Below are 15758 nucleotides of genomic sequence, written 5' to 3' on the forward strand. Positions count from 1 at the left end.
AATAGATTTCTAATATTTTTTAATTAATAGCAATGTTTTATTTAAATAAGTCAAAATCACAGTCTAATGTACATTATTTCTTCTTTTTTCCTTGCTCTCAGTGGCTGCTACCAAGAACAAAGTGAAAGGTGAGTTGTTGTTTTTTTTTTATGTTTAATAATTTTTTTTTATTGATGAATGCAGAGATAAAACAATTCCATGTTAAACAAGATAACTCAGGCAGTTAACATTGTAAACCTGTACTAATACAGCAAAACTGCTATCATCAATTTTTTCCTTGTATTTCTCCCCCCTATCTTCCCCCCTCCGCTCCCCCTTCCGTATTACTATATTAATTAACAATGGCATGTGCCTGCAAAAGTGTTGTACATAACTATTATCAATATATCTGCATATTATTTTTGGGATGTATCAACTAACAACCTGAACATTATGCAACAAAAGTTTTAAAAATAAATATAAATCACTGGTGCCATTCTGTGTTCTTGGTTTGTATTTCATTGTTCTGTTATACTGTGATTCTGCCAGTCAGCAAGTTATCACCCCCTTAGCAAGAGAGTTACATTGCATCTGTATGGTGCCACTATCCCATCCTACTTCCATAAACTACCCCACTCCCCAACTATACCTACCCTCTCTTCCCTCCCCTCCCTTACCAACCCCTGCCAAGGTATCTTCCAGAATCAACCCCCCCTATAAACCATGCTCTCTTCCAACAAAGTCAGAGGGAATTTAGTACTAAACTTCTACCTCTTGTGTGCAGCGACTGAATGTATGGGCTCCAAACGTCCAAAAAAGACTTCCTCCTCTTAGAGGAGCCTCTAATTCCCCGGCGTTCACAAAGCATCAGCTCATGAAATCTATTTCTCCAGTGCCAGAAGACCGGGAGGGTACTGCCCACCCATTGACAAAGTAGCAACCTCTTACCAACCAGACAGGCCTTACGAACTAGGTGTTTCCCAGTTGTACTCAAGACAAAAACCTCGTGTTTATCCAGCAACACACCCATCGGAGAACATGTAATCCTAGAGCCCAGGAGAAGTGACAGATAGTTCAAAACAGCCATCCAAAAGCGCTTTACCTGAAAGCATTCCCACAAACAGTGGAACAGAGAGCCCGGCATTCTCCCACACTTTTCACATAACGGGTCTTCCACCCCTCCCATCTTAAAAAGCTGAGTTTTTGTGAGATAAGCTCTATGGAGAATTCGGTATTGACATTCACGGAGGCCCACATTACCAGTCATCTCCGGGATCCGAGAAATCAGTTTATCAAAATCTAAGGATAACCCCGGTCTGGCAAAATCTTTAGCCCACCTCATCCTAATCAACTCTCTGTCCTTCTGAAGTGGCAATTTCCCTAATATCTTATACAACTTTGAGACTGAAAGTCGATCCGTGTCTACTCTATCTAAAAATTGTCTCATCCGATGGCAATGCCTGTCTCTCAAAGCTTCCAAATCTAGGGACCGCACATAGTGTGCTACTTGGTGATAGGCGAAAATGTTGTTCATATCGTAGCCAATACCTAGAGCTCCCAGATTTAACAGCCTCCCTTGCTCATTTAACAGATGTTCCAGACGACTGATACCCAAGTGCCCCCAGACCCGAAATGTCCTATTTTCCATCCCCGGCCTGAAGGACAAATTGCCACAGATGGGCAACATATCCGACATGTGAATCGATAGGCCCCAAATACCCATCAACTCTCTCCAGAGAGACCGCAAAGATGTCAACAGTAGGCTATTCCGCAGGTGTTCTGGAACCTTTGCCCTTGGTGCTTGTACTAGAAAATAGAAATGACAAGGGGCGAAAAACTGGCCCTCAATTGTACGGGGTGTATAATCTTCCCGGTCAAAAAACCAGTCACCAAAGTACCTCAGTAAACACGCCCTGTTATACCTTTTCAGATCTGGTAAGCCCAGTCCTCCCTCCTGCCAGCGGCCCATCAACAGAGGCAGCGACAGTTTGGCCTTCCCCCCCCCCCCAACAATATCTTCTAAGCAAGCGGTATAGGACTTTAAAATCCCGACGGTAGATAAGAATAGGCAATAACCTTATACAATAAAGCCACCTCGGGAATTCCACCATCCGAAATAACTGAATGCGCCCATAGAGTGTAAGAGGCAAAGTCCCCCAACTCTTCAGCCGTGCCTCCGTAGCCTCCAGTAGTCGATTCACATTCAGTCCATATATCTCAGTCGAGTTCATAGACAGCCAAACCCCCAGATAACAAAACGAGCCGTGCGCCCACCGGAGCGGAAACGTCTGTCCCCATTCCCTCTTCTGTTCCTCCGAGGAGGCCAATGCCAAAGATTTCATATAGTTGAGCTTGAACCCTGCATAATCACCAAACTCCTGGAAAAGTTCTAACAAAGCTGGGAGTGACTGGGAGGGTTGTGTCAAATGCACCAATAAGTCATCCGCAAAAGCAGACACCAGGAACCACGACCTCCCTATCGGCACTCCCCTGATCTCTGGATGGGTTTGTATCGCTCTAACCAAGGGGTCCAAGGACAACACAAACAATAAAGGAGAAAGCGGACACCCCTGTCTGGTTCCTCTAAAGTAGTTAAATGAGCGGGAACAAGCACCATTTACCCAGACATGTGCCTTAGGCTCCAGATACAACACCTTAATCGCATCTAGAAAGAGCCCCTGGATACCATATTGCTTCAAAGTCTCAAACAGATAGTGCCAGTTCACCCAATCAAAAGCTTTCTCTGCGTCAAAACTGACTAACAGAGACGCCAGACGCCTATGTTGTACCATCTCTAAAGAGGCCAATATAGCACAGAGATTCCTAACCGCTGTCCTCCCCTTTACAAAACCACTTGAGCGTCTTCTACCAACTCCGGAAGCACCCGAGCCAGCCGATTTGCCAGAATCTTAGCGTACAGTTTGGCGTCCGCATTAAGGAGGGAAATTGGTCTATACGATCCAGGATCTTCCTTGTCCTTGCCTGCCTTCGGGATAACTACAATCTGGGCCACCTTCATCATTTCCGGCACAGTCTGCTCCTCGACCATAGAGTTAAACAAGGCCAAAAGCGGTCTCTTAAGATTGTCATAAAACTGCTTGTAAAACTCCATGCGGTAGCCATCCATGCCCGGGGTTTTATGAGAAGCGCTTTGCTGCAATGCTAGCATGAGATCTCCCTCCACAATTGGGCTATTTAACCTCTGCAACTGCTGAGGGGACAATTTAGGGAGTGCTACCGACTCTAAAAACATTTCAGCATTCAGCCCCTCATCTGCAGGCCTAGCATATAATGTTTCATAGAACTGGCCAAAACGGTCTGCTATGCTCTGATCTGTTCTCAATACCTGCCCATTTAAAGCTTTCAGTTGCAGAACTCTGGAAGCCCCCCCTTTTACTCCGTACCATATTCGCTAACAATTTCCCTGCCTTGTTACTATACTGGAATAGTTTATATTTATAATAAAGCTGGGATTTAACTGCTCTCTGATGCAACAATTCATTAAGTTCTTTCTGTACGCCCAAAAGCAGTGACCTATTCTCTTCAGTAGCTGTCCGGTCATATATCTTCCTGTATTTGCGGACCTGCAATTCTAACCGCAATATCTCCTTATCTTGGATCTTCCGAGCTCTAGCACAGTAAGAAATAATATCTCCTCGTAAGACAGCTTTCTCTGTTTCCCAAAAAAGGATTGACTTCTCTCTGTGATTATCATTATTACACTCGTAGTCGGCCATCCTTTCCATTAGGAATGTTTGGAATCTCTGATCTCCAACTAGATCTAAGGGATATCTCCAGAGGCGCATACCACCCCCCTGCCTGGGTCTCCGCCAACTCAGCCAAATGAGAGCATGATCTGAGACCCCGTATGGACCGATCTCGGCACGCTCCATCTGAGAAAATAACGAGCCCGAGACAAACAAGTAATCTATACGAGATTGGGATGCATGGGCTCTAGAGAGGTGAGTAAAGTCCCTTTCCGATGGGTGTAAAACTCGCCAGACATCCACCAGATCCAATGCCTCACAAAGCAGGGATAAGGCCTGAGCACCCCCTCCCGAACTCCCAGCAGAGTTTGATCTATCCAGCCGGGGATCAACCACTAGGTTAAAATCCCCTCCCATAATAATATTCCTTCCTTTGAACTTGGTTAAGTGAGATATCAACCCCTGAAAAAACATTTTGTCAAACACATTTGGAGCATACACATTACATAGTACCACTTGCTGACCCTCAAACTCCATCTGTGCTACAATATAACGGCCCTCCACATTCCGGAACGTGGAGGTAACCTTTACTTGCAACCCTTTCCTAAAGAGAATTAGCACTCCTGCCTTCCGTCCCACTGCCGGAGCCTCTAGCAATGAACCCACCCATCCTGTCTTGAATTTTAAATGTTCTCCTGATGACAGATGCGTCTCCTGCAATAGAGCTATATCCACTTGCTGTCTTTTCAGCGCCTGAAGCACCTTTGTCCTCTTAATGGGGGACGAAACTCCCCCAATATTCCAAGAGACAATTCTAAGTGACCCCAGAGTACCAGAAATCGAATATCACCATGAAAAAGGTTATACATTTGCAAGATTGAAGAGAAACCCCCCCAGCCCATGTGGTCCTCTTCTTCAATCCCCTCCGACGCCCTCTCTTAAAGCAAGAATCTTTCAGATACCTCCCTCCCTCTCCTAGCCCCCCCTCCCCCCTTCCCTACCCCTCCTCCCCCCTTCCCTACCCTTGAACTTCCCCACAATGCCATTGTGGCCTAAGTCACGTGAGCTCCCCCCCCTCGGACACTTCCTCTATCAGTTACCCAATATGATACTTTCTTAGAGGGCCCCCCTCCCCCCGTATTGCAGTATGAGCCTGTAGCGTAATCCGCTGCTCCTCTTACCCCACAATTTTACTAAAAGAAAAGGAGAGAAAGAGAAAGAAAAGAAAAAAAAAAAAAAAAAGAAACGGGAAACCCTTCAGCTTTAAGTAACATGACTAACCTCAGGATCCCACCATCAGGTTGACTAGGACTAATTGTGACACAATGCTGCCCTCCCTGAAAATGTGGGTCCTATACCTCAACCAAACAATTAACAAGAGAAACATTAACAGCAAATACAATAAACACATGTGAGCTCTTGCTGCTCCTCCACGGTCCTTGACCCATTACCACTTTCTTGGTCACCAATGTATCCAACCTTATTTCCACCGCACAGTATGCGTGTTCCAATGTGACTCCTAGGGATCTGCATCCGCAATGTTCCATTGAATCTTCCTCATCTGCTTGGTACAAATGAGCCCACTGCAACCAGAGCTCGTTTTTTTCCAACTGCATAACTTCCCTCAATCCTCCGTCCAAAGAGAGAGAAATAAAAAAAGGAAACTGGAAAACCGAAACACTTCGGTGGTGTTCAGTTCCATTGCCATCTCCAAGCACCCTCACACTCAGCGCTCCTCCAACAGCCCATTATACTCCAGCTCATGCAGGTCTTTCAGCTTCCAAATCTCGCTTCACGAATTTCAGAGCCTCTGTCGCCGATGAAAACATGGTCTGCTTCCCATCATGCCAGATCTTTAAGCGTGCCGGGTATAACAAAGCAAACTGTATTTTCCTTGCAAATAACAGTTGACATACCTCCCGGAAAGCTAGCTGTTGCAACGACACCCCAGCCGAGAAATCTTGGAAGCAACGTACCGTAGCGTTCTCATATTGTACAGTCCCAGCTTTTCTGAAGGCTCTGAAAATTTCTTGCTTATGAGCAAAGTTGAGTACTTTAAAGATGACCACTCGGGGGCGCGGGTCCTTCGAATTTCCAGGCCCCAGCCGGTGAGCTCGCTCCACTCTTAAGGGTCCAGCCAAGGATTGTAATTTCAAAGTTTTAGGGAGCCAGCTTTCCAAGAAATCTCTCAGTTCAGAATCTTTAATCTTTTCAGTCAGACCTACCAGTCTGATGTTACTCCTGCGGGCCCGATTCTCCAGATCTTCTAGTTTACTCTCCAGCTTATCCACTTTGCTTTGCAAGTCCAGCTGTGTGGTCTCATGCTGCTGGACTCGATCTTCCACATCTGAGAGCCTCTGCTTGTAAAGGGAGAACTCTGATTGAATATTCTCCAGTTTAGCATCGATACCTCCCAGCTGCTCTGTTATCTTTTCTAGCTTGGTGTCCACGGAGGTGCCTAGCATGGCTGAGACCTCTGCCGCCACTTCTGCTGCCCACACGGAGCTGATCGATTTCGGGCTCTCTCCCTCTCCATCCGCCATCTTTGTTTCAGCCGCGCGGCTCCGTGTGGCGTCTTTCTTCGCCGATTTAGTGGCCATCTCCTGCTTCGTTTTCCTCGCGCTTTACCTCCAGCGATGCTCCACGCGATCCGCTCTCCCTGGGTATGTTTTCCGCATTTTAAAGCGGCAATTGTAAAGTTTTTAAGCTGTTACTAGCGCGAGGGAGGCGGGAGCTCAGCACGACGACACCCGCTCTCTTGCCGTGCATCACGTGACCTTGTTGTTTTTTTTTTAATCGCATATATTTAGAACACATACAGGAACCATCTGTAATATAGTTAACACACAACCAGGAATGTTTTATTAATGCTTTTTCCTTTATTTTTATAAGTGAAAATAGTGAAAGATTGGAAATAATAGATGTAATAAAAGTAATTTTGTCCCACTAGATTTCCTGTATGTTTATTGTTAAGAATGTAGAAACAGGGAATGGTAACCAAGATTACATTAAATAGGAAATAAACTAAAATAAAATAATTTGAAAAAGCTGAGAAATGTGGTTATAGTACATTGTATCACACAATGATGTACAATCATGCTGCTGCTTCAGAAGTGATCTAATACTAAGGGGTAAAATCTACAGACGTAGACAGTACAAGCCAGCCCAGCACTGGCCTTAGTTTTTACAGCCAAAGTTGCCATCTAATCACCACTTGTCAAGCAAACTCATGTGCAACCCCTTAAGTTTTGCTTTTTTTACCATTCATTTTCTAATTCGAGATCCTCTATGTTCATCCCATGCCTTTTTGAATTTGAAACTTGTATCTGAAGAACTCAACATTCGGAGTGATATGTTTGCCAATGCTGCTGACCCTTGGTTTTTTTTGTTGCAGGGGAGAGGTTTTGTTTATTTTTTTTTAATTTTAAATTGAAATTTTCTTCAAAAAAGAGAAAAGAAATATAGGTTCAACAATTTCCAAAAATAATAGAAGTAAATAAAGCATAATGTACCAATCTGTATTCCACATCAAGAGGAATATTAAATAAAATAAAATTAAAGATAAATATTTTTAAAACGTTAATCAGAATGTAACGCTGCCAGCCTTTTAAAGATGTGACTGGGCATGCAGTATATGTAGAATTACCCCAGAATTTACTAACCTGTGGTACACAGCTATTACATAAGAGCAAATCAATCAGAATTCACAGGAGCTTATACTAAAGTTGAGCTATTGTTTCACACTTTAGTAAACAGATCTGTTGATCACTTACACTAAGGAGTCTATTCTTCTGGTCAACAAAATCTCACTACTGGAAGCTACAAGCTACTCTTGAGAGGATATAGCCCTAGTAGGTAGAGGTTTCTTTCTAGAAATGGGATCTTGGCTGACATGTGTTCTGTAGGCTGATACCTCAGTTCTGCTCAGGTAAAGGCATAGCATCTCTCCATGTTATATGTAATTGTCATCCCATTAATTCAGCAAAGAGGAAGTTTTTCAACAGTTATCACTTAGTAGGGTTATAATAAGGTTCCATGTGCTATCTGAATGAATCCTATATTGAGGGTATAAGCTGCAAGTTAGTGATTTTCCTTGGGATTTTTTTTCCTGGTATCCATATTGATTTCACACTGAAAATGTCAGATAGTTTCTGTGGCTTTAGATACATTTATTAAAGTTATTTGTGGATGTTGTTTTTGCATTTCTTTAAATAGCCATATACTTTTCAAGCAAATTTGCAGGTATCATAGTACTACTACTACTTATCTTTTCTATAGCGCCACTAGACATACGCAGCGCTGTACACTTGAACATGAAGAGACAGTCCCTGCTCGACAGAGCTTACAATCTAATTAACATACATACATAGTAAATGACAGCAGACAAAGACCTGTACGGTCCATCCAGTCTGCCCAACATAGTAAATGGAAAAGGGTTTTTTATAAAATTGCGTGCCTGCCTATATATGTGGAAAGTGTGTGCATACTTCTGCACGGGCTTCATGGAGACATTCCCAGGAGTGTAATTTGGATGGAGAAGAGGCAGTCCTAAAATGAATGCCCATTTTTTATAAACTAGAATACATGCACAGGTTTACATCTTTTTAGAGCAGGTTTAAGTTTCTGAGTTGGCATTTGTGTGCTTTTACAGCTGATTCTGGGAGTCTTTTTTATAAAGGCACCTGTGTTTCCTTTATAAAGTAAACTGAAAATAGGTGCCTTTTTGGATCCTGTTGTATAAATCAAGCCCATAAAGCTGAGCCGTGTAAATGATTTAAATCAACTGAGGTATTGTGGTTAATGAAGCATGGACAGGCATTTTAGATTCATGCCCTAGATCCTTGCGACATGGCATGTGTATGCTCATTATGTTTCATTTCCTAATTCCTGGAATTGGTATCATGATAAATAATAACAAATAAAGACCAATTGGCCCATCTGATTTACTCAGATTGAAATTCGTTCTCCCTCCACTTTAGATCAATGAGCATTCAGATTTTCATTGCCTAAACCAGTGGTTCCCAGACCTGATCCTGGAGGCACCCCAGCCATTCAGGTTTTCAGGATATCCACAGTGAATATACATGAGAATATCTATATGCAGTGGAGGCAGTGCATGCAAATCTCTCTCATGAATATTCATTGTGGAAATCCTGAAAACCTGAATGGCTGGGGTGCCTCCAAGATCAGGTTTAGGAATCACTGGCCTAAACCAATACTAACCCCCACCCCCCCATTTCTTTCACCTGACCTTATAACATTTGTCCTAACACTGCTTCAAGTATGTCCTTTTCTATCAGTGTTATTTGTGGTTGTGACTACCTCAAATGCTGTTCCAAGCATCACTCATGTCAGTGACTCTATACCCTCTCCTTGCAAATTCATATCATGGATCTTAGAAGATTTTACCTTCCCATAGTTTATAGAAGCCCATGAAATATATGAACATTTCATGTTCTCTTATGATAGGAGAGCAACTCTGTATATCAGGAAAGAGTTAATGAGAGCCATGCATACTTATAGTAAAGCTATAAATATGTTATTCTGAGTGGGAGCTGTTCACAGAACCAGTGTAAAAGGGATTTATTCAGTCTTTATGAACTACACAGTCTCTGAGTCACATGGGGTTTTTCAGCATAGGATAAGATTATTTTCCTTCACTGAAGTTGGCAAATAACTGTGGCAGTAATCCTTTTAAGTTTGGAGGTTGGATAATCAAGCCCCTTGTCTAGGTATGTCTTAGCCAAAAGGCTAGGCCAGCTTTTTGCATGTGTTTACTGATTTGGTTTAAGATACAGTTCCATTGCAATATAAAAGTGTTGCAGTGTATGAAATATATATATATATATATATATATATATATATATATATATATATATATATATATATATATATATATATAAAATGGCTGAAATACAAGTGATAAATTATGCCATTTTATTAAGTCATAGTCCAATTTCTGAAATTCTGTACTCTTCTACCAAAACACACTTAATATAGTTATACATATAAACAATAATGTTGACTTATTTTTGATGTGGCACTTTCTCTCCTATCTAGCTCAATTACTCTGCTTTTTGCTCTTCTGAGATGTAAGCCATAGCACTCATTTCCATAATTGTAATTTGGTACATTTACATTAGGCATGGTCAAATTACCTTAGATTTAAGGATGAGGATGCACAATAGGAGCCACTTAGTACAAGCTGGAAGGATCTGTGAGGCCACTTAGATGCGCTTGATAGCCATCTGCTAAAAAGGCTTCTCTCTCTTCTACATCTGCAAAGCTGTTAGATAAAGAAACTTGTCAGTTCAGCTTTCTTCCTAAAGCTTTAACGTTTTGCAAAGGAACTTTTTTTTTCCATTGTACTGTGTTGGATAAAATTGCTTTTTGACATACATGCTGAAGAACTCAGTTATCCAAAAAAAGTTTTAATAGGTGAGGATGTTCTGTGATATATGGTAAAAACATTTCACACCAGTATTCTCTTCTTTTCTTCCCCATGCAGATGTTCAAAATTAGCAAAATAAATAGCAGATTAACTCAGGGCTCCTTTTATTAAGTTGCAGTAAAAGGACCCCTGTAGTGACATTGGCATGCAGGTTTGCCATGCACCAAGGCCCCCTTTTATTGCAGTGGTAAAAATATTTTTTTAATGGAAATGGCCATGTGTTAAGTTAAGCACTTGCTGCACAGCCATTTCTTGGGGCAGCCCTTACCTTCTCTTATTTAGGAGGCGATAAGGACTCCTGCGCTATATGGTGCTGTCATATTACCGTGAGGTAAGCCCGGGCACTAAGAAATTAAAATTACTTTTTGAGCACCAGAAATGGTGCCTGGCACATGCTGACAGTACCGCCAAGCTCCTGTGGTAGTCCAGCGGTAGGGCCGATTTGCCGCAGACCATTGCCGTGGTAGCCATACTGCTGCTTAGTGAAAGAGCCCCTCATTTTTTAAACCTCTTTTTGCTGGAACCAAAGCTAGAGATAGCAAATAATTATTTGTATGTATTTATTTATTTATTTGGACAGTTGATATACCACAAATTGATCCTGGATAGGAGACTAAGAACACAACAGAATAAAATCCTAGTTATTGCTGATGGAGGGGAGGAGAGAGGGAATAGGGAGGACAGACAAGGTGTCAAATAAGCAGCAGAGTCAAAGGAATCAGAGAAAATAAAATATTTCAGCAGTGACTTAAATGACTGTAGAGACATTGGCGATATGAGAGCGGGAGGGAGGGAATTCCAAAGCTTTGGATGGGAGAGAAAAAGGTGCATAGGTGAAGGGACACGGAGAAGGTTGTCTGAGGAGGAGTGAAGACTGTGTGGAGGACAGTAAGGGATAAACAGTTTATTTAAGTATGCTGGGGTAGTTGGGATGTAAAATTTGAAAACTAACAAAAGAATATGGGCAGAGACAGGGAGCCAGTGTTCTATGTGCACAGTCGGAGTGACATGATCTAAGCGATGTGCACGGTGAATGAGTTTAATGGCAGTTGATTGAATCAATTGGAGATGCTTGATAAAATAGATGGGAAGACCAGCATATAAAGAGTTGCAGTAGTCAATGTGTGAGATAACCATTGCCAGAATAAGATACTGAATAGAGTGAGGTGAGAAGAAAGGCTGAACAGAGTAAATTTGGTGGAGAGCAACAAAAGAGGAGTGGATAAGAGAATCAATCTGAGATTTGAAAGTGAGTTTAGAGTCAAAGATTAGACCCAGAATTCTGATAGACTCTCTGAAGGATCGCTGTTGGGCATCAAGTACAGGAGCAGGAAGCAGAGGAGAATGAGGGCTGGAGAAAATAATAGCTTCACACTTTGTAGAAATAAGGAAAATACCATTATCCTTGAACTCAGTGGAGACAGCAGAGAGACATGAATTTAAAGTCATCAGAGGTGTGGAAGGATTAGAGATACGGAGGATAATCTGGATATCATCAGCGTAGCAATTTGATATGGTATATTTGGGGGCCTGTTAAAGGTTTCCCATTTTGAGGGTCATTTTATAACAGGAGGCCTAAGTTGATGGACAGAAAGGCATATATTTTTGCCTATGTTCTAACACTACTTCTACAGAAATTGCACCCAGACTGAAGGCACGGATATTACGCCTGCTCAAGAGATGGTGTAAATGTATTTGGTACACTATGAGGCGTATTTTCAAAGCACTTGGACTAGAATTCCTTAGTATATACCTTAGGCTTCTTAGAATTTAGGGTTCACTAATTCTGTTAGCACACACTAAGCTTTAGTAAAAGGGCCCCTTAGTAAATAAGGCCCAGTTTGTTAGCAACATTGAGAAATCATTAATTATCCCTAGTTAAAGATATTTCTTGGTGTTGTTTTCAATTTGTCTAACAAATTAATATAAATGTGCAGTGCCACAGGAATGTTGCAAACCTCCTAAAGAAAATGGAATTATGTATGTATGTTTTATTCTAGATAACATGGAAAATTGTTTTCATATTATAAATAAATATTAACAAAATAAAATTCTATAGTAATAATGAAGTGAACCTACGTTTTAAGTTGTATTTAGCAACAGGAGGTTTAGATAGGATGATGATATATGTGAGAGCTTATTGGTGCTGAGAATTATTATAACTACGTTAAATTACATTTGATCACCATCATGTTGACTGAGATCACATATTTGTCTATGATAGCATACATTTGATGCATTCATTATAGGACAGCTCTGTAAGGTTGCATACCAGTCAATACTAATCCAAGAAGGAGGGAAGGGGGCGTTAGGTAACCAATCCAAACAGGACTCCAGAGGTTAATGAAGAAAGAAATGTTTATTGATACAAAAAGGCTGAATGGACTCTGCCACAAAAAGGTTCAATGGACTCGACGCTGTCTCTTCCATAAATTTTAAAGTGCAAGTATGTGCATTACTTCCCTCTAAAAGTTATGATATATGCACATATCTGCTGCACAATTTAAGCATCGTGTTTTAAAATTACCTTCTCCTTCTTATTCTCCCATAATTCTTTCCCTTCTTTCTATAGAACAATGTCTGATAATTGTCATATAATTGTACAGTTTTGATAAGAATGTTCTGTCATTCTAAAATGACATGAAAACAGCAAAACTGTATTTGTCATGTCATTTTGTGTCATTTGCCATCTAAAATGACACAAAAACAAATGACATGTTACCTTGTCTCATTCCAGAGTAGCTTCACATCAAATTTTCAGAGCTGTATTTTTTTTCACTGTGCTATCTGATTTATTTGGGAGAGGGGGAAAGGGAAGGATCTTTCATACAGCAGCAATTACAACCCTACTCACCTATCTGAGCAGATTGGATGGGCCATTTCTATCTTTCTCTTTACCATCATAAAGAGGCCATTTTATCCTGAGACAGATCATATACAAGGCTTCAGAAAGAGTTTTTAGTATTATCATTGGCCATTGGTGCATCAGTTGCTGCTGCCTTACCCTTCTCTCTAAGCACCTTGGAGAGTTGCTTCTGCTTTTCCCCATAGTAGTCTATACCAGTCTCCTCTATGTTGCTTCTCCTGTTTGGTCTGCCCACACATAGCACTTGCAGTGAAATGTAAGAAGGGGCCTCTAGTACCTGAAAGCTCCAAAATGCTGGATAGAAAACTGCAATAGTATAGGTTAAAAAAAATCATGCTCATTGCTTCCCAGCTTTGGCTTTAAGTGGAAATAACATAATGATATAAAACCCAATGACATAACATATTTAGGAGCCCTTTTGCTAAAGGGTGTTCAGTTTTGGACACTATAACACTATAGCATGATTTTAATTTACAGCAAGCCCAAAACTAACACTGAACCAAGAAGGGGCATTCTCAGTATTTTCACATTTTGATCATGCATTAATGTTGCAGTTAATGTACAGGACCAACATGCTGTTAATGCAGAAGCACTTACCCCCTAATTCTATATATAGCCCTCAGAATTGCACAAGCAAATTTGGGCATATATGCCCAAATTGTGTTTGCAATTTAATTGATTAACAAGCCAATAATTGAGCACTAACAATCAATTATTGACGCTAATTGGTAACAATTGGAGTTTACATGCACGTTGTTAGGTGCTCTTCCATAAACATGTCCACTTAAAATCTTATGCGCAGATCTGAAAAGGGGGCATGGCCAAGTGAGTGGCATGGGCATTCCAAGAATTTATGCACACTGTTACAGAATATGCCTGATCTGCACCTAATTTAGGCACAAGGATTTACACCAGGTTCAGTTGATGTACACCGTCAGGTGCGGATCCTGGCACTAAGTACTATTCTATAAACAGCACCCAACTCAGAGTGCTGTTTATAGAATAGTGCTTGGCGCTCATCTTTTTGGCGCCATTAATAGAAGCAGTAGAAGTAGTAAATGGTCTCACGTTAACTGTTCATTAGGCAGTTAACATGCAGTAAGTGCAGCACGTTAACTACCAAGTGCCTTCTATGCTCATTCTCCACCCATTCCATGCCTCTGAAACAAAAAAGCACTTACCCCTGGATTCTATATAGCACGATTTAAGTTGTGCACGCAAATCCAGTCTAATTCTGGATTTGCATGTGCAACTTAATTAGTTAAGCCAATCATCACTGATAATTGCCACTTAACAATCAATTATTGGCACTAATTAGCATTAATTATAATTTTCATGCAGAACTAAGTGTATTCTATATCATGATGTGAGTTGCATAGTTGAAAACAGGGCATGTATATGGGCAGGCAGTGGGCATATCTAAAATCCATTCACATGGTTATAGAATACACATGGTCCCTGCATATTCTATAACCACCAATTTTTACTTGGTGTAACTGCCCACGACTAAATTTAGTCGTGCAGATGGGCACATGGTGTATTCTATAAACCATGCAGAAATTTAGGCTTATTCTGTAAAGTATGCCTACATTTAGGAGTACTTTATAAACTATGCCTAGGCACCAATTTTTACTACAAAGCTTTTAGACGTGCCTCTGCACTAGCAGTTAGTGTGGCATAAGCTGAGCGTATATATAAATGGCGCCCAAAGTTGGGCAGCAGGCTGATCCATGCTAAGCTACTATTCTGTAAAGGGCACTCTTCATGGAACATCCTTTATAGAATACTGTTTTAGCACACATTGAGGGGCATAATCGAACGGGGCGCCCAAGTTTTCATGAGGGCGTCCTTGCAGGACGGCCCCGTGAAGGGGCGGGGAAACCTGTATTATTGAAACTAGATGGGTGACCATCTTGGTTTCGATAACACGGTCGAGGACACCCAAATCTTAACATTTAGGTCGACCTTAGAGATGATTGTCCCCGGTTTTCAGCCATAATGGAAACCGAGGACGCCTATCTCAAAAATTACCAAATCCAAGTCCTTTGGTCATAGGAGGAGCCAGAATTCATAGTGCAGTGGTCCCCCTGACATGCCAAGACACCAACCGGGCACCCTAGCGGGCAGTGCAGTGGACTTCACAAATTTCTCCCAGGTGCACAGCTCCCTTACCTTGGGTGCTGAGCCCCCCAACCCCCCAAAAACCCACTCCCTACAACTGTACAACACTACCATAGCCCTAAGGGGTGAAGGGGGGCACCTACATCTGGGTACAGTGGGTTTTAGGTGGGTTTTGGAGGGCTCACATTTACCACCACAAGTGTAACATGTGTGGGGGGGGGGGGGGGCCTGGGTCCGCCTGCCTGAAGTGCACTGCATCCACTAAAACTGATCCAGGGACCTGCATACTGCTGTCATGGAGCTGGGTATGACATTTGAGGCTGGCCTAGAGGCTAGCAAAAAAAAAAGTTTTAAGTTTTTTTTGAGGGTGAGAGAGGGTTGGTGACCACTGGGGGAGTAAGGGGAGATCATCCCCGATACCCTCCGGTGGTCATCTGGTCAGTTCAGGCACCTTTTTGAGGCTTGGTCGCAAGAAAAATGGACCAAGTAAAGTCGGCCAAGTGCTCGTCAGGAACGCCCTTCTTTTTTCCATTATCAGCCAAGGACGCCCATCTCTTAATCACACCCCAGTCCCGCCTTCGCTACAGTGCCGTCACGCCCATGTGAACTTTGGTTGTCCCTGCAATGGGAAGCA

At 41.9% G+C, this 15758-nt stretch overlaps 1 protein-coding gene across 1 annotated transcript in view; it reads left to right on the forward strand.

The window, feature by feature from the left end:
• The window catches only part of CADM2 (cell adhesion molecule 2), a 1618262-nt gene that overhangs the window by 1069786 nt on the left and 532718 nt on the right, over positions 1 to 15758 (forward strand). The window contains exon 2 of the mRNA XM_030204240.1: positions 102 to 128. Coding sequence (XP_030060100.1) covers positions 102 to 128 — 27 coding nt within the window. The remainder of the gene's footprint in view (positions 1 to 101; positions 129 to 15758) is intronic.

Source organism: Microcaecilia unicolor, chromosome 5 (assembly GCF_901765095.1).
Source record: "Microcaecilia unicolor chromosome 5, aMicUni1.1, whole genome shotgun sequence".
In the NCBI taxonomy this organism is placed as follows: Eukaryota; Metazoa; Chordata; class Amphibia; order Gymnophiona; family Siphonopidae; genus Microcaecilia; species Microcaecilia unicolor.